This window comes from Callorhinchus milii, unplaced genomic scaffold (genome assembly GCF_018977255.1).
Source record: "Callorhinchus milii isolate IMCB2004 unplaced genomic scaffold, IMCB_Cmil_1.0 Scaffold1, whole genome shotgun sequence".
Taxonomy (NCBI): Eukaryota; Metazoa; Chordata; class Chondrichthyes; order Chimaeriformes; family Callorhinchidae; genus Callorhinchus; species Callorhinchus milii.
In genome coordinates, this window is record NW_024704742.1 from 73,803,463 (window position 1) to 73,827,397 (window position 23,935).

General features: G+C 41.3%; 1 protein-coding gene across 1 annotated transcript in view; it reads left to right on the forward strand.

The window, feature by feature from the left end:
- slc49a3 (solute carrier family 49 member 3) overlaps positions 1 to 23,935 on the forward strand; it is a 39,518-nt gene that overhangs the window by 13,423 nt on the left and 2,160 nt on the right. The window contains exons 3-9 of the mRNA XM_042344390.1: positions 280 to 499; positions 1,333 to 1,409; positions 1,537 to 1,674; positions 7,389 to 7,505; positions 14,677 to 14,829; positions 16,345 to 16,502; positions 21,082 to 21,197. Coding sequence (XP_042200324.1) covers positions 280 to 499; positions 1,333 to 1,409; positions 1,537 to 1,674; positions 7,389 to 7,505; positions 14,677 to 14,829; positions 16,345 to 16,502; positions 21,082 to 21,197 — 979 coding nt within the window. The remainder of the gene's footprint in view (positions 1 to 279; positions 500 to 1,332; positions 1,410 to 1,536; positions 1,675 to 7,388; positions 7,506 to 14,676; positions 14,830 to 16,344; positions 16,503 to 21,081; positions 21,198 to 23,935) is intronic.

A 23,935-nucleotide genomic window follows, 5' to 3' on the forward strand; every position in this document is an offset into this window, starting at 1 on the left:
CAGTCAATTCATTTTATAGTGTATTCTATGAAGCGCTTTGAGTCGTCCAGAAGACATGAAGAGCGCTATATCAAATGCAAGGATTATTTTTTATTTATTACAAAAGAAAATGTTTCTGGAGATGTTTGAAGCACAGGTGTGTTATGTTAAACCAAAAAGGAAAGCTATTGCTGCTTGCAACAAGTACATGAACAATTGGACATTCAATGTGTCGACTTAGACATGCTAACTCAGCCTGCATTATTAATTTGAAAACACTTTTCATCTTCTCTGCTTTAGTTGATATTAAGCTCATGGCTGAACATGGCTGGCTGTATGGTGCAGTTCTTTAGTGTTGCTCTCTTCATACCCAAAGACAACTGGAAATTTCCTGTATTGATGATAGGTCAAACTCTGTCGGCACTGGCACAGCCCTTGGTTCTGTTCTGTCCAACAAAGTTGGCTGCTCTTTGGTTTCCAGAACAGCAGAGAGCAACAGCAAACATGATTTCATCAATGGGTGAGTAACTATTTCTGAGTTAGATTTATTTCACCAATTTACCTTTCAGTATTTCATCAATGCTTGCCTCTCTAGACCATATGTCTTCCAATTGAGCTCAGAGATTATTTCCTTTTCCTGTGCCCTGTATAAAACACACTCACATGGTTAAATTAGGTACTTTGTTTTCCTTCTGGTATCGGTGTGTGTTGCAGTGGTCATTGTAGCAGGATCGCGGCACCTCCATCCACAGAGCTCAAGCTAGATGAACACAAAGTATCAAAGTTTGATTTGTATTTGGGGAAGGAACAAGAATGAATACGTTGGTTTTGTTCATGTCAAATTCTAGTTTTAAAAATGATTGGCCACTGCAAAAAAAAAAGCCCTTCATGTCACTGGCAAATCATTCCCTGTGCACTTTCCACCAGATCATAACTGGAATGTGTGAGTTCTGTCACCCAACCCAGAGACGGTCCATCAGAATATGTGCCACAGGCTCAAAGAGCTATCTGGATCCGAATTAGAATGTGAGTAGGATTTTAGTGTGAAGCAAATATCAGAGCACAAGTTATCGTTCTCCAATCTTATACAAATCAAAATGCCAGACCCCGCCATGGTAAATGCCTGGTGCAGTCTTTTTAGCTAATAGCCTGTAGCCACAGTTTCACTGCTACTTTTTGCTTTCCTGAACTAAAGTGGAAGGAAACAAAATCACAATTATAGATGAATGCTCTCCCTATATACTCCCCATATAATGCAGTTTACGGAGCACAGTACAAGTGGTGTAATAACAAATGTTGGTGGTGCAATCCAACCTAACAATCAATATCCTATCTTTTTTCCCCCCCATCTAGCTAATCCATTGGGTATTCTCTTTGCCAATATACTTTCACCTTTGCTGGTAACGAGGCAGTCATCTTTTGCTACACTGGTGAGGATGTACCAACATATTTTGGTGCTGTAAACTTGCACATTTAATAATTAGTGGGAGTGTATCCACATTTTGTATTACTATTCTGAAAATATTCTGAAGAATACCTGCTTTCTTGCATTTTCAGCTTGGAGTATATTCTGTTCCTGCTGTTATTGCTTGTTTATTTGCATCAGTGGGAATTCGTACGAAAGTGCCCCCAACACCTCCATCGCTTGGTGCATTCAACTCTACCTCTGAACCCTTTCTCACCGGAATGCGAATGGTAAGGAATTATAAGATCTTCAGGTTTATACTTCTTCCTCTAATTATGCCATAAATTAATGTATCGTCTGGTGCACATTTGCTTTCTTTTTAACCCAGACCTAATTTCTGAGAGAACAAAGCGTAAAATCTCAATTTACAGTGTAAAGCAACAGACATGTCTTTGTCCCATGCTACATCCAATGGGTACAAGTCCACAGGGACTAAATCTTACCGAGGATTCATGCCCTTTGAAAGAATCTGAGGTTTCTCATTTTGCTACATATTATTTCTCATTAGTTTTGTCATTTCCATTTGTCACTGGGTGCTGCTCACATGAATAAGATTCTATGAAGACATGTCTATCTTCATTAGTAAACTGCTACTTCATTCCTTAATAAGGAGATCAAGTGGGGATTCCTACTAGGAACTAGAAAGTATGTGACACTGGCCCACTCCAAAAGCAGATCACATCAAGGCAGAGCAATTCTGGTTAGAAATCCAATTAGAAATCACTGTATATATTAGATCCTGCTGTAGTCAGTTGTTATTCAGATTGCCAGCTTCAGCCATTGTGCTTTAGATCATCTACATCATCTTCAGAACTCACCAAGGGAACTAGATAGAAGGAATGTTAAAGAATTTGGTGAGTAAAAAGGAACAGTCAGCTAGGATTATGTGGCTCTTGTAGGGAAACAAGCCAGCACCGAATGGCCTGTTTTTATATTATATGAATTGATAAATTGTTGTTGGTATTTTAAGATCAGTACTGACCGGCCATCTGCATCATGTTGTGTTATTATGGCTAATTTAGTCAACGCCACTCTGCTCAAAAGGAAAGTTGGACTGGTGTTCATTGACCTCAAATTGAAGTGTTGAATATAATCATTGTGGGAATGTCAGTTGCTCCATTTCTCATATTGGAATTCACCGACCTGATTTTATCTGGGTAATAATCTTGGTGTTTAAACTTTGAAGTTTTCCAAATTCAGGGGAATTATTTGATCACAATATTTAGGTGAAAATCAATAAGATGGCACTTATGATTTTATGCAATGGAGAGCAGATTTCATTTCTGACAAGAAATAAAATCGAAAATCCTGCAGTTTTATGTTCCCTAGAAATTGATTTTGCCAGTCCTTCTCTTTGATCTTTTTTGCCCTTGCCCTTTTCTGTATGTGTCTGAGTGCATGTTTGAGTCTCTCTCTGAAAGTCTAACTTTCTATCTCTACAATATCTCAGTCTCTAACCCTAAAAAATAAACCATGTACTCTACAAATTTCAATATGATAAAACCCTATAGAAAAATGCAGTCTGAAAATTGTCTTGCTAATCTTATCACTGTGCATCTCCAGTCAATAAAGCAGACAGAAAGGGATGAACTGAATTTATTCCACCAATGTGAGAAAGTACAATAACAGAAACCCAAACTGACAAACTCCAACTTGTGGATTGATTAACAGTTATATCAGTATTTTCATTAATTTCTTATGTTGTAGATTCATATTGGTAATCCAGTATACTTTTGTGAAAATTGGAAACTGATAATCACTATCTTACAAATATCCAGCAAGTGACCTACTATCATATAGATTAATATGAAACTGACTTTGATTAATATGAAACAACAGAGAACATAAGGTTCAATGCTCATTCTGCGAGTAACCTAGAAGCCTTATTAGATCCTGTGTAATAGTATTGTTGTCATGTTTTGAAAGGTTGTTGCTGCTGAAGAAAGGTCAAAGGGCACACTGTAAAATCTAAAACAACTTAATGAGAAATGTAGATTTCTACTTTCTTCCTGGATTACTACTTGGGAATAAGTAAGGTTTATATCCAATACAAGCATTTGAAGTGGCTTAATGGGTTCAATGGCTCGTCTGAAGGATGACAATCTCCAACAATGCAATGCTTCCCCAACACTGCACAAGAGAGACACCCTGGACTATAAGGCCAAGTCCTGACATAGTGGAGTCCTGTAGCTCAGTGCTTAGAGCATTCGCCTTGCAAGCAAGACACCTGGGTTCAATTCCAGGCAGGGCGAAACCTTGGGCAAGTGTCCTTACTCCACGCGCCTAATAATCCCTCCAAAAAAACCAAACAATAATAAATTGTTCATTTTCAATCCACGATTGTTTGTGGGACACTGTTGTGCGCAATTGGCTGTCGCGTTTCACCCACAAATATACAGTCAATTCACTTTACAGCATATTCTGTGAAGCGCTTTGAGACATCTAGAAGACGTGAAAAGTGCTATATCAAATGCAAGAATTATTATTATTATATTGGCTACAGCCGTATTCTGATTTATGTCTAAATTCATGTCCAAAGACAAGCTTGGCTGATGGAATATATTGGTTTCCAGAATTTGGAACTGATGAGCAACCAACACCCATCCTTAAATCTCCATATCACAGTTCACAAGCTACAATGTACCAGTTACAGAAAGATAGGTAATGCTTACAAGGTTTATTGTGATGATGACCAGGTTAGGTACAGTCAAATCCTTAAAGTAACATGGTGAAATCTCCTCAGGCAGGAGTTTTAACCCTTTTGTCTTGGGTCAGAAGGTTGTGTGCTCAAACACCCATAGGGAATTGATACTCCAGTAGTGGGGAGCACTCACTGTATTGTTGGAGGTGTTACCTTCCAGATGAGACATCAGTGTGTGTCGCGCTTTGGGTTGTTTCCCAATGTGAAAAGTCATATATAAATGTAAACTGTTGTTTAAAAAAGCAAGGTCCTATCCGCCTATTCAATTTACGCAGACTGTAGTACTGAATCAGGCCCTTTTGGCCTAATTAGTCTGTGCTAAGTGTTTATATTCCACATAAACCACCATTCCCCTAATTCCAACTCCAAACCCTTCTATTCCTTTTTCCTCATGTATGCATTCAATACTTTGTTTAGACATTTTAAAGATTGGCCGCACTATGCAAAAAGAGAAGGAGTTTCTCCAGGCTTCCTGGCCAACATTCCTCTGAATAAATTGGTCATTCACTTCACATCTGTTTGTGGCATCTTCCTGTACACAAATGGCTGTCAGGTTTGGTCACGTAAACAGTCAGTACATTTGACAAATTGCAAGCTTTTCTAAAGCATCTTCCACTAAATCTTTGAAGCAACGTTCCTTTAGTGACCAATAGTGACATTGGGTAGCTTTTTCCTTCACTGGATGCATTGTAAGACAGTTCTGCATGTTCACATTCACTGACACTTCCCAAATGTTCTGATTTTGTCTGTGGATGAATGGGATTTCTAGGTACTCAACTGAGAACATGGCAGCTGCAACTGGGAGTTGGGTTTAGATTTACAGTTATTTTTATACTATTTTTGTTAAAGAATTAATGTTGCATTGTGCAGTGCTATAGTATTTCTTGGGCTCCAATGGAGGATTGATGCTAATTTCGCCTCCACCACTGCAACTACCTGCTTGGAACATAGGAGAATACATTTCCATAAAGAGCAGTGAATCTCTCTGGTCAGCCCCACAGTAATAAGATAAAAAGAATAATCCTACATTGCTGTAGCGTTCATAGCTCTTTTTTCAATTTACCAAAATGCTGCAGCTATTGAATTCCCCCTTGAATTTGCTGACACACTCTGTCTCCACTGTCTCTCTGGGTTGTCTCTTTTCTACATATTCATCACTCTCTGTGCAAATAATTTGATCTGAACTGTCTGTTCATCTCTCCTGTTCTGAATCCGTATGACATGGTGGAGCAGTGGGAATTCAACTGGACTTATCTAGATGGGAAGGGGAAATTAGCTCTCCTTGTGTGAGTCTCTATTATTACACTTGTTGCTAATGCAAAGCTTGAATTTTGTGTATTCATGTCAAGACCCTCAATTTTCTTTTTCGTCCCTAACTCCGCAACCTGTTAACACCTTTACCAACCCTCTGTTCAGAGGGCCCTGGTCTGCTCCATGTCTCCTGGCCTATCCGCCCTACCATCAGCATTCAGGCTTTCAACCTTTCTGCCCCAACCTCTGGATCTCTGCCCCAGAATCCTTTCGCCTCACCACCTCATTACCTCTTTGAATGTCTTCCTCTTTTCTGTGCCTTCGGTCTTTCCTCCCAACCCCCCGCGCTTGCTCTCCACCCCTCACCCTTTTCCACCCGTCACCTTTTTCCACCCGTCACCCTTTTCCACCCTTCAGCCACATCCTCACCCTTCAGCCACATCCTCACCCTTCAGCCACATCCTCACCCTTCAGCCTCACCCTTCAGCCACCCCTCACCCTTCAGCCACCCCTCACCCTTCAGCCACCCCTCACCCTTCAGCCACCCCTCACCCTTCAGCCACCCCTCACCCTTCAGCCACCCCTCACCCTTCAGCCACCCCTCACCCTTTTCCCAGCCCTCACCTTTCTCCTTCCCTCTTGATTCCAACCCCCAGCTCGGTTGCAAACCCTTGACTGTCCAGTACCTTGGGATGTCAACCTGACATGAAAGGTGCTATATAAATGCAATTTATTGTTGTTATTGATGATCACAAGAATCTAGAGAAAGGTATCAACATTTTAAAATGCAAGGAACAAAATTTATGCCTCCTATATTTTTCTGTAGTGTGAACTCTTAATAAATTGTTTGTTGGGGACAAACTGAGCAATTACCTCCAGAATACAATCTGCCCCCTCCATCCCGACCTCAAACCCCCTCCATCCCTACCTCACCCCCCCTCCATCCCTACCTCACCTCCCCCTCCATCCCAACCTCAAACCCCTCCATCCCTACCTCACCCCCCCTCCATCCCTACCTCACCTCCCCCTCCATCCCTACCTCAAACCCCTCCATCCCTACCTCACCCCCCCTCCATTCCTACCTCTTCCCCCTCCATCCCTACTTCACCCCCCCTCCATCCCTACTTCACCCCCCCTCCATCCCTACTTCACCCCCCCTCCATCCCTACCTCACCCCCTGCTCCATCCCTAGCTCACCCCCCCGCGTCCCTACCTCACCCCCCCCTCCATCCCTACCCCACCCCCCCTCCATCCTTACCTCACCCCCCCTCCATCCCCACCTCACCCCCCTCCGTCCCTACCTCACCCCCCTCCGTCCCTACCTCACCCCCCCTCCGTCCCTACCTCACCCCCCCTCCGTCCCTACCTCACCCCCCCCTCTGTCCCTACCTCACTCCAATAAACCCAAGTCCTCAAGCACTTCTTTGTCAGCTCTAGAATTGAATTCTCCAACTAGCAACCAACTTCCCGCTCCAGCTCCACCTTCCGCAAGCACCAGCTCATCCATAACTCCACACCCTCTCGTACACTGGAGTTGATGTGCTCATTACCCCTATCCTCACCACACTCTAGCTGATCACCTCCTCTGTCTCACTATCGATGACCGAGCTTTCAGCCATCACAGGAAAACTGGAACTTTCAAATGACCTCCAGCTCATGCCATCTCTCCCTGTTTTCAAAAAACATTCTAAAATCCTACCTCTCCATCTGTGATCACCTTCAGTCACGTTCCCTCCCACCACCCTGCTTTAGGTTCATCTCAGTGAAGCTTTGAGACATTAACCTATGTAAAAGCACTATAGCTACAGGTTGATATATACTATTTTACTGAAGGTTAATTGATGTTTATCAGAAACTGTCCACTGGAAAACTATGTAAATGTTTTTTTGTCAGAGAAGCCGTCACTGCATTGCTGATCTAAACATGTTGCCTGATAATTTGAGACATGCCAGCTTTTTACCATGTTTTATTTGCTTGTGTTTAACCTTATAGTTATTAAAGAACAAGGCCTACCTCATTTTGATGACGATGTTCGGTGGAGGAATCGGAATTTTCACTGCTTTTTCTGCTCTTTTGCAGCAGATTTTGTGTGTCAAAGGATACTCTGACGTAAGGCCAATATTTATACTTTTTGTGTTTTCTCATCTCTTTATTCATGTGTCTGGGGAAGTTAAAGAAGTGAAGTGTGAAGTGAATATGCATAAGGCAAAATATACAGCAACAGGAAGTGAAGGAGTTACTATCTAGGTTCTTGACTATGAACAAAGGAACTCGTGGGTGAAGTGGTTAAAATAGATTTGAAGGAAATTTGAAGAGTGAAAATAACTATCTTACCCTATCCCTCTTTGAAACACATGTGCAGTCTTCTTGCAGTGCAGATTGCTGGAAACAGAATGAAGCATATTACAGGGACATTTTAACTATTAATACACATGCTGCTTATCTCCTTGCAGAGACGTGATGGCTCTGAAATGACCCTCTCTGTCCCTGAGTACTTTCTGAGGCCTGGTTAAGATAGGAGTGCAATTATCAGGTTATAATTTAAAGTTATGAGGAAATTGCTCATTAGCTTCTGGATGCTCATGTTCTGGTACAGATATCAGAATTGTTGAAACCTGTTTATGTTTTTATGACCTCAGCAAGTCCAGTGCCAAAGTGATTATTTGTATGTTTTTAGTTTGTCTGCTTTCATCCAGAGCTATTACAGAACCCGCTCTCTAAATTTTATAGAATGTTTGGTTCACCTCAAAGTTAAGAGGGAACTGGGCCATTATCCTGACATTTTACTGTGAAATGTAATTTTCTTGTTTTCTGTATATAAAAAATCAAGTACCTGGTGAAATCCTGGATCCATGTCACTTTCTCAACAAAGCAGCAACAACTTACATTTATATAGCGCCCTTCATGCAGGGTAGTGTCTCGAAGCACTGGAAAATAGATGTTCAATTCAACATTACTTGTCTGCAGCAGTCTCAACAAAACAGACAACTTCAAAAGTCAGTGCAAGTAATCTTTCTGAGATGATATAAAAATATGAATCTAAGCTCCTTAGATGCCACTGATCACCAATTTAATCATTCTAACAAGTGGGTAAGGTTAGAAAAAATGTGTTTTGATGGCTGTTAGATTGTGTAAGGGTGTTGAAGCCAAATCCCATAATAATATTTTAAAAGGAAATAGATAAATACTTGAGGAAAATATTAAAGGATATGAGGGAGAGAGCAGAGAAATGGGAATTAGAGTGGAGAAAACACCTGCATAGTTAATGTACGAATGGAGTTTTATAGTTTTGAATTTCACAGTTTTTGAACTTGCTGTTGTTCAGAACTGAGGGTAGGTTATCCTTTGCAGCATTGCAAGCATTATGGTACAGAAGCTAAGGCTTCAGTGCAGATGCTGTTCTGCATTAACTACATACAGCAAAATAGAATCAAACTCTGAGCACAGATGGAATAAAATTGCACCCTCAACCTCAACTTCCCCAGTGTGCTTCCCCAGAACAGCTTCAGAACCTCTCATGCCACAGTAGTTCCAACCTAAACCTTTGACCCATTTAACTGGGGAGATTATTTCGTATGCATGATTTCTAATCTGACAAATAAGTTGTCCGATTTGGCAGCGAGAGGATATTTTAATGTGACTACTTTTACTTGTCTCAGAGTAACATCTCGGTAAATATTTTAGTTTTCCTTTTTTTTTCTCCTTGGCACTTTTTCCCCTCTCCTGCCCAAGTGGCCATTTTTTTGCCTTCCACTGGGGCATTTTTTTCTGGGTCAGCCAGGTGTCTTGATATGTGGAAATCTATCACCATGCTAAAGAGTATTCAAACCAAACTGAGATTTCCATGCATCCCATCTACACATGGAAATTCCAGAGATATTTATTGGAATGGAATATGCACACTCTCTCTGGATGGACGCATCCTGCTTGCCTAATTCCAGAGAGTATTAGGCGCAGTTTGGCAAGAGCCAATGCTTGGGGACCCCAGAATGTGCGTTGGGGTATTGCTGGATTCTAGGCAGCTAAAACAGCATAGTTTGCCATTGATATCACTGTCTGGCAAGCTTTCCCACTGCTTGTCCAGCTAGGACCACCCTAGCTTTGGCTTGCAATTTCTTGTCCCTCGCATCCTCTGCTCCACCATCGGAGGTCTTGCTTTCAGCCACTGTGCCCCAAAATTGTGGAATACTCTCCCTCAATCCCTCCACCTTGCCCCTCTCCCCTTTATCAAGTCCCGCCTGAAGACCTTCCCTTTCGACCGTGCTTACCGTTATTCCGCCCCCCCCCCCCCCGGCTCGGAGTCAGGCTCTGCCACTGTTAAGCGCTCTGAGACGCTACTCTGCGTGGAGGACACTATGTAAGTGTAAGTTGTTGTTAAACCAGGCTGGCTGTGCTATCGTCAGCAGTGCTCTGGAGTACTACAGACCCACTTGGCTCAGGAACAGGACTACCAAAACTACCACATTATGTGGACTCGATTTTGACATTCTGTTATCAAGCATGTTATTTTGGAGCCAGTTCATCTCCAAGGAGACCCTGCGTAACCCCCCGAGGATATGGATATCCACTGGCATATGGATCCACAAACTTCTCACATACTTCACCCATGCGGTCAATATTTACACGTGAACATTGACCTTGAGTAATGGGAAAGATATTGGATACTGGTGGAATACAAACCTTGACTGATTTTTCCCTTCCCCAGCCCAAGGACACTGAAGCCAATTGTTGCTCTGAGTTAGATTAGCTAACTCAGTAAAACTCAAACCTCCTGATCTTTAATTAAATGATGGAATCACCAGTTGAAATGGATTTCAGCTTGGCTCAGTCTTCACCTCTGTGAGTTTAAACTCCACTTTGAGACTTTGATTCAAACACAACATTTTTTTGCCCCAGTATTCTGACCAACGATCCTCCGCATAATTGGTTGTTTGCTTCATGGCTGTGTATGAGACATTGCTATGCACAAATTGGCTGGCATTTTTGCCTATTAATGCAAATTCACTACACTTGCACTTTGCAGCAATTATCTGAGAAGCAGTTGAGAATATGATGTTAATAGCATCATATCAAACGCAGGAATTATTTCATATTAATTATATTTATCATAAACAATTACCTTTAAACAATCTGGCATTCCGTGAAATCCTGCACTGTGCAACACACCAAACTAAATACATTACAGTAGTAATTAATCTTTTTATTAAGAAATGTCACAGCTGGACTGAGAATTTGTGAATTATTTGTGGGACATTGTGTGAAAATTGGCCGCACATTTATAAATAAACAGTCACTACACTTAACAGTAAATTCTGTGAAATGGCTTTGACATAAAGCGTTATATCAAATGCAAGGATTATTATTTCTGAATCAATCACATGTTTAGCATCCACATTTGTGCAAAGTATACGCATGCATTATCAATGATTGATTGCTACTATTCAAATTATTTTCCTCAGTCTCTGTCTAGTCTGCCTCTGTATAATTGTGTAACCAACTATATAACATGCCTTGATGCATTGCTTCATGATTCGTACAAGACATCCCACCACCGCCCCCACTGAGCACCCTGCAGTGTGACTGAATCACAATGCAATAAGTGTATTATTGAGCAAGAAACAATCTTTTGTCGTGCATCCCTTCTGAATAATGCAATTGTGCTATCTCAGTCTTTGAAAACTAACTTAACTCTTGGGGTGCCATTGGTAAATTTTATCTCTTCCAAGCTTATTGGACATTATAGAGGTGATGTGGTGTCGGGAGTGCTTCCCAGAGCACTTCACAGGATTTACTGTGAAGTGTAGTGCCTGTATTTTGTGGGCAAATGCAGCATCCTAATTGTGCACAGCAAAGTCCCACAAACAGTCATGGAGTGAGTAAACAATTTTATTTGGGGGATTGTTGGCCAGGACACTGGAAGAAACTGTTCTCTTTTCAAATAATCCCATGGGATCTTTAACATCCACCTGAACAGGTAAATGGGGTCTCAGTTTAAAGTGAGGCTTAAACCCACATCCTTCTGACTTAGAAAAATGCTAAGCTTAGCTGACACAAACGTAGAAGAGCATATTTGTATATTGTATATTAGTATTGAGAAAGAATGCCTAGATGTTGTTGTTGTTGTTGGACCTAAGGTACCAGTTATGTATTTTTTCTAACCTGAAAAGTTCACATTTATAGCACCCCCCACTTCACATTTTAAGGTAATTTTCTATCCCAAATCCAGCTATATCCCCTATTTTGTGGCTCTACCATATCCACTAACCATGGATGTATTATTTCTCTGAAAGCTTTCTTAAAATCCAAGTCTATAATATCCACTCAGTTACAATTCTCCACTATACCAGAAAACAAATAAAGTTTAATTGTCAGCAACCTTTCCATGTCAGCTTCCTACGATTTTAACCAATTTATTCTTTTCACTTTCTTTCCAAATTAATGCATTCACAGAGCAATAAATATGTCTTCAAGTCTCGGCTTTAGGCTGTTTATTCGCTGTAACATTATCAGTTTCTGGTAGAATCAGATATCCTGTCTAGAATAACTGAAGGATTGATTATCATTGATACGCCGTGTTGATCTCACTTTACCGTGCAGCCTTATGTAACAAATCAGCATGCCCTCCAGTGGTGACTTTTGGACACTGACTGAGACAACACAAACTTTGTCAATGATATAACAAGCGAGCAGCAGCTTGCTGTAAATTGGCCATCAGTTTACTTTATTCTGAATCCCTACATTTACTTCTTACAGTACTTACAACACAAGCATGTGTAATTCTGTATCATATGTGACCGACCGACCGACCTTTCAGCGCCTCTCGTGGGGAGAACATCCCATGGTGCTGGACAGTCAAGAATTTGCACCTGAGCTGGGGTTTGGGATCAGGAGGGGTGCAGGGCAAGGAGGGTGATCACTGTGAAATAAGGGGCTGCTCAGGCTCTAAAGGTGGTGCATAGGAGAGCAACGAGAATGATCCCCAGTGTTAGAGCAATGAACTTTGAGCAACAACAACAAGATTTCATTTATAGAGCGCCTTTCACGTCGGGAGGACGTCCCAAGGCGCTGGACAGTTAGGTCAGGACCCAAGCAGGGGGGGAAATGGTCAGGGTGAGGGGAGGGAAGGGAGGGAGCGAGGAGGGGGTAGAGAGTCGAGAGGGGAGCTGAAGGCTCGGTCAAAGAGGAAGGTCTTGAGACCGGCCTTGAAGGAGGAAAGGGAGGAGGCGGCGAAGGCACTGGGGATAGAGTTCCAGAGCCTCGGGGCTGAGAGGCTGAAGGCCCGACCACCGATGGTAGGGTGGTTGGGGCGGGGGATGTGGAGCAGACCGGAGCCAGAGAAACGGAGGGTACGGGCAGGTAAGTAGGGGGATAGTAGGTCGGAGAGGTAGGAGGGAGCGAGGCCGTGAATGGCCTTGTAGGTGAGGATGAGGATCTTGAATTCGAGCTAGGGTCTTCAGTCTTGACAGAAGACGACTCAGAGGGAATCGCATGGAGATGTATAAAGTTTTAAATGAGATGGAAAAGGTAATCCCAGATCCATACTTCAGGATGTATTGTAGAACAAGAGGACATTAATTTAGAGTTGTAAAAGGCAATTTCAAGATAGACTGTAGGAAGTTTATCTTTACAACAACAACAATAAATTACATTTGTATAGTGCCTTTCACATTGGGAGGACATCCCAAGGCCCTGAATACTTAGGGATTTGGACCCGATCAGGGGGCTGGGATCAGGAGGGCTGCAGGGTAAGGATAGGAGGGTGACCGAAGGCATGGTCGAAGAGGAGGGGCTTGAGATGTGCCTTGAAGGAGGCAAGGGAGGGAGTGAGGCAAAGCGACTTTCGGATGGAGTTCCAAAGTGTGGGGGCAGAGTGGCTGAAGGCTCGACCGCCAATGGTGGAGCAGGCCGGGCGAGGGACATGGAACAGGCTGGAGCCTGCTGAGTGTGGAGAAATGACTGAAACAGGTTGCCAGGAAATTTGAAAGAGGCCAGGACACTGGGCTCATTTAAAACGTAGGTTGATCCAATGATGCAGAGCAGATAGAGTGGGTGTTCTGGAGGGATGAGATTGGATGGGCCAAAGGGCTTTTATCACTTTCAAGGCCCTCCACGGCCTTGCCACGTCCTACATCTCTGACCTGCTGACCCCCTATGAACCTGTCCGCTCCCTCCGTTCAGCAGGCTCTGGCCTGCTCCAGGTCTCCCGCCCGACCTGCCCTACCATCGGTGACCAGGCTTTCACCCTCTCTGCCCCCACCCTTTGAAACTCCATCCCACATTCCCTTTGCCTTGCTCCCTCTCTTGCCTCCTTCAAGGCATGACTCAAGACCCTCCTTTTCTACTGTGCCTTCAGCCGCCCTCCTAACCCCACCTGCCCTCCATCATGCCAACCCCCACCACGCTCAGGTCCTAATCCCCGACTATTCAGCACCTTGGTATATCCTCCTGACGTGAAAGGCACTTTGCAAGTGTAATTTTGTTGTTATATTTATGCCCATCATTTTGGATTTGCCAAGAAGTGGAAACAGCCTACTAATGTCCACTCTATTAAATAATTTCATAATCTTACTTAGTTCTATCACGTCCCCTCTAAATAATCTCAACTCTAAAGAGAAAAGATCCAATCTGGATAGCTGTAGTTGATAGCTGGATCCACTCATTCCTGATAACATTCTATATACCTATAATGTTCTCTCGTCAACACTACAATATCCTTCCTGTAATATGGTGACTAGAACTACACATGGGACTTCAAATGTAGTTTAACCAAGGTTTTATATAAATTTAATATTATGTCCTTACTTTTATATTGTATTCTTCTGCACTTAAAGCCAATTTTAGGTTCCTTATCCCTTTAGATCCAGGTGTCATTAAGGGAGCCCCTGCTTTATATTCTCTCCTAATCCAAAATCACCTCAATTTCAAATTAATTGGTTACTCATCTGTTTTGTTTCAGGATATTGTGATGGCAATTTAGCTGTTTTGTTTGCCTACATTAATTTCCAATTATTTTAATTCTGTAAAGAGCTTTACACAATTTCTTGTATATGAAAGACATTATGTAAATGCAAGTGGTAGTATCTCTGGCTGTCAGAGTGTATCTATAAAGGTAGGTGGCTGTAGCACAGCATGTACTATGTCAATTTTGTAAAGATAATTTCAGTTAAGGTGAATGCATTGTAGTTTGTATTGGCCTTTCTTCAACTGGTTTATTGGCTTTTCATTTCTGCATCACTTTTACTGTTTCAAAGCTCTGTAATCTACATTTTGTCTTTTACAGAGTTTTGCTGGATTGTGTGGAGCTTTATTCATTGTGTGTGGAATTCCTGCTGCTTTCTTCCTTGGATTGTATGTGGACAGGACGAAAAACTTTGTGGAATCCACAAAAATTAACTTTTGTTTAACTGCTTTAGCCAGCATTGCTTTTGCACTGGTGAGTACATTTCTGATGTTACCTTTGTCTTTATTACTGTGAGAAATAACAGGAGAGGAGGCAGCTCCAGGGACCTTTTAAGTTTTAAACTTCTCAGAGCCAGTGTTACAGCATCTAGATTCACAGGGACCCTTGTTGCAGTAGGGAGAGAGGAATTTCCCTTCATATTCCACTAGTGCGGAAGAATGTTGATTGATTTTGACTGATTATTTCTTCACAGTGTGTAACTTAACTTAAAATATTTCACGAAAGCACGCAATGAGTGGTGTGACACAGGGCACACAATGAATAGTGTGACACAGGACATGTACTGAGAGGTGTGACAGCGTGAAGATATGGATTAGGCAGAGAAAATGGTTTTGTATGTTTCTGCCATCCCACTGAATGATACAGTTTTGTGTGGTTACCATGCATGACAATTTGTTGTGAACTATGTAAATTGACTTAATAGGAGAGTTTGTGGCTTAATAGTTCAGTTTACCATATATTTTGTGTGCCCTTGGATGATTATTAAAAAAATGCAAAATTTTACTTTCTGAAATTGATATTTTAAGTGTTTTTTAAAAATATATAATTTTACCTCATTTTCTTGCTTGCCAACATAACTATTGTTGGTCCAGACGAGAGAAAACATTTTTCCATGAGACTTATTCTATGGCAAAATCACACTCTCAGGTCAGAATAATAATATTCACATTATTACCCTTTTTTGTGTGTTAATCTACTCTGCCTTCTCTCACATTTTTACTGAAAATCAGACGCTGAAAATAAAAAAAACTACCTAAGTTTTTATTTTGGGAATTACAAAAAATTTTACTATTCCTTTTGATTGATGGACTTAGCAAGAATGTTGATAAGTCAGAGTTTATTACTTTTGCCTTCGAAACTACTGGACATTTTCATATGACTGCCTTTGGTGATCTGATGTCTGACTGAGTAGTCTTTACGTGGTAGAATGAGTGCTTGATGGGCTAAATTGGCTTGCTCTGTGTTTTATTCTTACAAAGCTGTGATTTGGCTGGATGGTTTACCCTCCTGTGCTCTGTCAAGAGTCCTGTAGCTCAGTGGTTAGAGCACTCGCTTTGCAAGTGAGAGACCTGAGTTCAATTCCAGGCAGGGCGAAACCTTGGGCAAGTTTCCTTATTCTACACAGAGCCTAATAATAATCCCTCCAAAACAAAACAATAATAAATTGGTCATTTTCAATCTACGACTGTTTGTGGGACATTGCTGTGCGCAATTGGCTGCCGCGTTCGCCCACAAATATACAATCAATTCACTTTACAGTGTGTTCTGTGAAGCGCTTTGGGACGTCCTCCTGACATGAAAAGCGCTATATCAAATGCAAGGATTATTATTAAGATAAATGGTTGTTCATTCTGTAGACGGTAAAGCATATTATAGCAGGATTTGTCTTATATTGGGATGCATTTGGCATACAATGATTGATTAAGAAAGATCATACTGAAAATATGTTTTGAAACAAGCTAATTTAACTATTTCGTACAATTTCAGGTATCTCATTTGAGGGGACAGTTCTATGCACTGCCTATAGTGTGTTCCCTTTTTGGATTGTTTGGATTTTCAATCTATCCAGTTAGCATGGAGCTAGGTGTGGAATGTTCCTACCCAGTTGGAGAAGCAACCTCTGCAGGATTTATCTTCATATCTGGGTAATTGGTATTAATCTTTAGTTATACTACATTTTCTTCCCGTCTCTCTTGACTTTCCTCTCTTTGCTTTTCCTCTTCTTGATGGGCTTTATACAAATCCCCTTTTCTTCTGTTGTCACAGGCTGTCAAAGAGTGGATTTGTTGAGGGTAATTAACTGGCACAGGTTATAAGGAAATGTTAAATAATTTTATTAGGTTTGTGAATCCGGGACACTGGATTTATTTAAAGAGCAGCTTGATGCTGTGATGGGAGGACAGTGCGTTCTGAGAAGCTATCCTGTGTGGAGGGCGCTATATAAGTGCAAGTTGTTGTTGAGTGGGTGGGTTTTCTGGAAGGATGAGATCAGATGAGCAAAGAGCCATTTTCATTCAAACAAATCTTGTAATTTGTTGATCTGCAATATTTCTGCCCCCTCCCTCAATCTGTCCTACCATTATCTTCTGCAGTTTGTAAATCTCACAGTTTAGTATCATCTTAGATACTTAATATCATCTGTAACTAAAATATTCCCCTGTATTCCTATTTCCAGGTAATATGTATGAAAGGGATCTGTTTACCTAGCAGTAAATTGGAACCCGGTTGTTAGTTGCCTGGCAGATAGCTTTCCGAGGGTAATAATACCTCCAAGATAAATGAAAAGATAAATAGATTTTTTTTATTAAATAAATAAATATGTATTAAATAAATATTTAATAAATAAATATTTAAAAATAAATAAAGATTTATTAAGTAAATAAATAAAGATTTATTAAATAAGTAATTAATAAAATTGGTCATTCACTTCATGGCTGCTTGTAGGACACAATTGTATGTAATTGGCTGCTGCACTTCACCCACAAAATATAGTCGATACACTACACAATATATTTTGTGAAGCCCTTTGAGACATCTCAATGAAGTGATAAGGCGCTACATCAGATGCAAGGATTATTAAGACCATTATTTCTATCCATCAGAGAATATTCCTACCTGTCAGAGAATATTCCATTAATCCCCATTAGCTGCCTTTTACCTCCCACTTTCCAACTGATTTCCTATCCTTGTCATATCTTTCAGTTTCATGAGTCTTAATTTTAGTAAGCAATCCCTTATGTGGTGCCTTATCAAATGGCTTCTGAAAATCTATAAAATGACATGTATTGATCCTTCTTTATTTACCATCTGGTATTCTATCAAAGAACTCGATTAGGTTTGTGAGACATGATGCTTCTTTCACCAAACCATCCTCACTTTCCGTAATGTTTACATATTTATCCAGTTACTCTATCCTGATGATGGATTCCAGTCATTTGCCCAGAACTGATGATAAATTCATAGATCTATACTTTCTTGATTTGTTCCTTTCTCCCTTCTTGAATAATGGTGTTTTGCTACTTTCCAATCTTCTGGTTTAATTATGAAATCCTGCAAGCTTCAGAAGATTATAATTAAAACATTTATAATTTTTTCACTCTTTTAATATCTTTGGATGGAAACCATCTGTGCCTAGTGATGTCTCACATCGGGCACAATCATTTATCTACAGCACTGACAAATATTATGAGGGAGTCATTACCCACTGGCGAGGTTGCAATAGATTGGAAGCAGGCAAATGTTGTTCCCATATTCAAGAAAGGTGACACAACCAGCCTGACCTCAATAGATAAAAAGTTATGGAAATCATCAGAAAGAAAATGAAAGATTACTGTTAAATAAATGAAACCCAGCATGGGTTCAGAAAGGATAGATCGTATTAGACAACAACAACCTGGTTTATATGGTGCCCTTTTACAAAATATAACTTCTCAAAGTGCTTTACAAAGATGGGATTGGATATTGGACAGGGAAGAAGGGAAAGGGGGAGGTGACTATAGACGCAAAGAAGCAGGAGACTGAGAGAGTGTGGATAGTGGTTTGGGCAGTATTTTGCATCTGACTGACCTCATTGACATCTTTGAAGAGATGATAGTGGAAAACCATATTATGTATTGTATTTACACCTCAAAGGATGTTTGGTAAAGTACCACATGAAAGACTGCTTCACAAACTGAGGTCATTGGGTATAAAGGGCATGACTTAGACATGAGTTCAGATTTGCTTGAAGGGAAGGAAGTAGAAGGTCTTGTTGGGGAAGTGAGCAAAATCCTGTATTAAACCAGATGCCTAAGGAGTCTAAACTGTATTTATTAATGTTTTTGTATTTATTAATATCCTGGATTTCCAGATCAGGTATAAGATAACGTTTACAGGTGACACCAAGTTGAAGGAAACTGGAATCAGTGTAGTCAGCAAAAGTCTTACAAAGAGAGCTTGATAGGGTATGCACATGGGCTGATAACTGGCAAATGAAGTTTAATACTAATAAATGCAAGATACTGCACATAGGAAGTAAGAATGGGAAATGCATGTACTTCATGGATGAGATAAAACTTGCCAAGGGAGATGAGATGGTAAACCGAGGGCCCACCCGCCTGTTCAGGTGGACGTTAAAGATCTTGCGACCCTATTTGAAAAGAGAAGGGAATTTTCTCCTGGTATCCTGGCCAACCTTCCCCAGCTAAAATTGGTCACTCATTTCAAACGTGCGCAAAACTGAGGCCCTCCTGATTGGCTCGAGTCAGCGCCTCCTCACCTCAGGCGCTGACAGGATCAGCATCCAAGGCTGCACTCTCCACCTCTCAAAGCCATCAGGAACCTCGGCGTTCTGTTCGACCCTGAGCTGTCCTTTCTTCCTCATATCCGCACCACAACTGGCACCGCCTTCCATCACCTCCGGAATATCGTCAGACTACTGCACTACCTCACCCCTCACCTCAAGGCTGGACTATGGGAACTCTCTCCTCGCCGGCCTTCCCGGCACCTCCCTCCACAAGCTGCAGGTCATTCAGAACTCTGCAGCTCGTGTACTGTCCCGCACCAGGCTTCGGGACCACATCACTCTCACCCTCGCTCGCCTCCACTGGCTCCCCATCCCCCAGAGGATCGAATTCAAGATCCTCATCCTCACCTACAAGGCCATTCACGGCCTTGCTCCCTCCTACCTCTCCAACCTACTATCCCCCTACCTACCTGCCCGTACCCTCCGTTCCTCTGGCTCCGGTCTGCTCCACATCCCCCGCCCCAACCGCCCTACCATCGGTGGCCGGGCTTTCAGCCTCTCAGCCCCTAGGCTCTGGAACTCCATCCCCCAGTGCCTTCGCCGCCTCCTCCCTTTCCTCCTTCAAGGCCGGTCTCAAGACCTTTCTCTTCAACCGTGCCTTCACCTCCCCACTCGACTCTCTACCCCCTCCTCGCTCCCTCCCTTCCCTCCCCTCACCCTGACCATTTCCCCCCTGCTCGGGTCCCGACCTAACTGTCCAGCGCCTTGGGACATCCTCCCGACGTGAAAGGCGCTCTATAAATGCAATCTTGTTGTTGTTAACGGCCATTGCTGTGCACGACTTGGCTGCTGTATTCACACCTAGGAAATAAGCAGCCACTAGACTTATCATTAAATCCGGGAGGCACTTTGAGACATCCTTCTGATATGAAAGCCGCTTTACCAAACAAACGGAAATGACCTATTTCTTTAAAAACTTAGCCATTATCCTTATCTTGTGTTCCCTCTTTGCCCTCTGTATTACTGTATTTTTCTAGTCTCCTTTCTATTCTCTTTCTATTCTCCGAGCTCTGTCTCTCCACTGTCCTTGGTAGAGGGCAGAAAACTGCACAGAATATTCCAATGTGATCTCACCAGTGATTAAATGAGAATAAGTTATTTTGATCTGTAGTCAAGTATTCATTCCACAATGATAATTAATTTGCCCCAGGAATACTGAGCAAAAACACAGGGTTGAGTGGGCTGGCAGCGATTTGAGTTTTTTAGATTGATTTGACTCGAATATCCAGATTTGCCACTCCAAGATGCAGTTTGAAACTTACATGAGCAACTGGACTAAAAATCAAACTGGCTTTTGCACTAATTATTTCAGCTGTATTTCTCACCACAACTTTGTACCCCACCATTGTGTGAAGAACTGAAATAGAGCCAGTTAAACCTTAGGCTGCCAACAGGCTGTTGATAGGAGTCTTTGGGCAAAGAGTTCATTACTTTTTCAGCTCATCCCCAGTGATATTGGGAAAAAAAGTGATCCAGTTACTTAAACCTTTAAGTTAAAATTATTACAGGAATGCAAACAACATTTTTTTTCTAAACTACTTGTAGTTGGCCTGTTATTATCATCTTTCCAATTGTATTTCTTTGCTATTCTCTTGCTATCCATTTCATCTTTTACCATTTTTCCTTTACTACTGTTTTTGCTACCTTTTCCTGCCTATTTCTTATTTCTTTAAAACTTTATTACTTTTTTCCGGCTCCCACAATAATATGTGCAGAACTCGAGACTCCACAACATAGTTCAATATGAGTGAGATACCTGTACAATACAGTTTACATCAATGCCGTGCCTTTCACATCAATAGCAGTATAATAACAATTCCAATTCCTTTTCATACCATAATTTGAGTTTCGTTGCAATAAATGGTCTGACTAGGCCTTTTTGCTTGTGTGGTGTAGTTCATCTGGTTGAACTTGTATTTATCATCACTTTTTCTCCACAGGCAACTACAAGGAGCTTTATTCATTGCTCTTTTCAGGGCACTTGCCCAGCCGGTCAAAACTGATGGTTTGTTCTCAACTTGCGAAGTAGAACCAGGAAAGGTATTAGATTGGACAGGTTAGTTACTCTTTTGTTTCATAATAAATAATTCTGATGGGGTACTGTAATCAGTGCTGCGAGACATTATCCTGTGTAAAGGACACTTCATAATTACAGATTGTTACAATATAAGACCATCATATAGTAATGAGGATTATTTCAAGTACTTCACTATTTATCCAGAAAAAAAATGTTAAAGGACCAAAATGAAGTACATTTACTATCATCAGAATCCACACTAAAGTTATAAATATTACCAATATCAAGTACTTTGACAAAACACCACTGCAATTGAAAGTTGTAAGAAATTGTACAAAAGAAAAAAAAAAATTTTTTTATTCAGCAGGGTAACACATGTGGAAACCGATCACCATGCTTAAGAGTATCCAAACTAAGCCGAGATTTCCATACATGTGGAAATCCCAGAGATAGATTATTGGTATGGAATGTGCACTCTCTTCCTGGAGGGACACATCCTGTTTACCTGATTCTGGAAAGTATTAGGCTCAGGTTGGCAAGAGCCAAAGCTTGGGGACCCCAGAGTGTGCGTTGGGGTAACTGCTGGAGTCTAACCAGCTAAAACCACATTGGTTGCCATTGATAGTGCTGTCCGGCAAGCTTTCCCACTGCTTGTCCAGCTAGGACCACCCTACCCATTAGGGCTTTGGCTTGCAGGAGCTGAGTGGATGATTCCCTGCCCCTAGTGTGGTCTGCCCTTCCAGCTCCTGCCGATGGGCTGCGCTGTCATCAGCAGTGCCCTGGGATACTGTGGACCCATCTGGCTCCGGAGCCGAACTAGAGACTGCCGCAGAGGGCTGGCTCAGTTCTGACATTCCGTTGCCAAGCATGTCACCTTGGAGCCAGTTCAGAGACCCCACTTACCTTCCCCCCCCCCCACCATGTGGAGGATAGGAGGATCAGTTGTGTTTCACGGTAATCTCCTGTTAAGTGGGACAGAATTTGTTTTGCTAAAACTGCTTATTCACTAAACAGGTCTGTAAAAGTTTAAAGTCATAAACGTGGTGTTTATCAACAAACTGTGCAGGAGACGAATCAGACATACTGGTGGCTCAAAATCATTAAATTAATAAAGTGAGCATCTATTGCAATAGATCAATTCCCTTCTTTCTGGTGGTACCTATAATATGAAATTGTAAGTTACACAGTGAAGGTGCAGTCCTTTTTCTGCAGACATCGTTCAAAAACAAAAACAACTTGCATTCGTACAGCAATCTTCACATGGGGTCATGTCTTAGAGCACTGGCCTCTTACATTCACGTAAAACTGAGAAGCAGTTGTGTATTAAATGTTTATTTTCAAGGTGTTTATGAGTCAGAAGGGTGTGGATTCAAGCCCATGTTAGAACCTTGAACTCAATCCAGACAAGTAATTCATTGCAGTGTTCAGGGTACACTGTCAGAGGTGCCATCCTCCAAATGAGATGTTAAACCTAGATTCTGTCTAACTATTTAGGTGGACTTTAAAGATCCCCTACAGTAAATCCTGTCAAGCGCTTTCAGACATCCTCCTGATGTGAAAGGCACTTGTCAAATGCAAGTTTTATTGTTATAATGTTCCATATCAAATGCACCAGATAGTTGAAATGGCAAATTATAGTTTAAGATCCTTATTTTTGTGAATTATACTAAAACTGAAGCTCAAGCTGAGCCAGGATCTAAAGTCAAGGTGATAAACCTCAATGATTGTGATCTGCATGGAGTTCTTTAGCTCTGTGATTAAAGCACTCGCCTTGCAAGCAAGCGAACCTGGTTTGATTCCCAGGATGTGCCAAACGTTTGGCAAGTTTCCTCACTCACCATGCCTCTGTTTACCTAGCAGTAGATAATTGCAGATCGCTTTTCTGGGGGTAATAATCTCTTCAAAAGCTAACTAAACAACAATAATCTTGTCACTCAATCCACAACTGTTTGAAGGATACTGCTCTGCGCAATTGGCTGCTGCGTTTCGCCAACAAAATATACAGTCAATGTATTTTCTAGTATATTCTGTGAAGTGCTTTAAGAGATCGAAGATGTGATAAGGCGCTATATCAAATGCAAGGATTATTATTATTATCTGCCCTTAACTTTGCTCACATTCTGTACCATTAATATCTGAATATGTAGCTGCATGTAGGATGGAATGTAGGATTGAAAACAAATCAAAGAAGACTTTTTAATTTTCTGAATTTGAAGGGAATTATCTGTTGTCAAAATAGAACATTTAAAATGGTCTTGTTTCTAATAATCCTGTTAATTACATTCTGAATGTTCCCAGTCTGCTTACACTACTGTGGGTGGGATAGCACTTTGCAGGTGACTGGTGTTATTTCAGAATTGGGTTCTGTGAAGATATGTTCAATTGTAAAATGTTGCAGGATCTTCTTGATATTGGTTCCATCCTTTGAATGAGATGTTAAGCCAAAATGCTGCCTGCCTGCTCAGGTGGATGTTAAAGAACCTATTCCAAGAATCACCCAGATAAATTGGTCTTTCATCTCCTGACTGTTTGTGCAACATTGAAGTGTATAAATTGGCTGTCACAGTAACTACTCTGAAGTTTTGTTTTGACAATGAGATGTAATATCAAATGCAAAGATTACTATTCTTACATTAATAAAGTTGCAGTAACATGAGCTCTCTTCCAAGTTGAATTTTGCAGTTATTCCAGGGGTGTATAACAGTGACTGATTTCAAAGCAGTTATGGAATCTTTTTGCCCACAAAATATACAATCAATTCACTTTACAGATAAAGT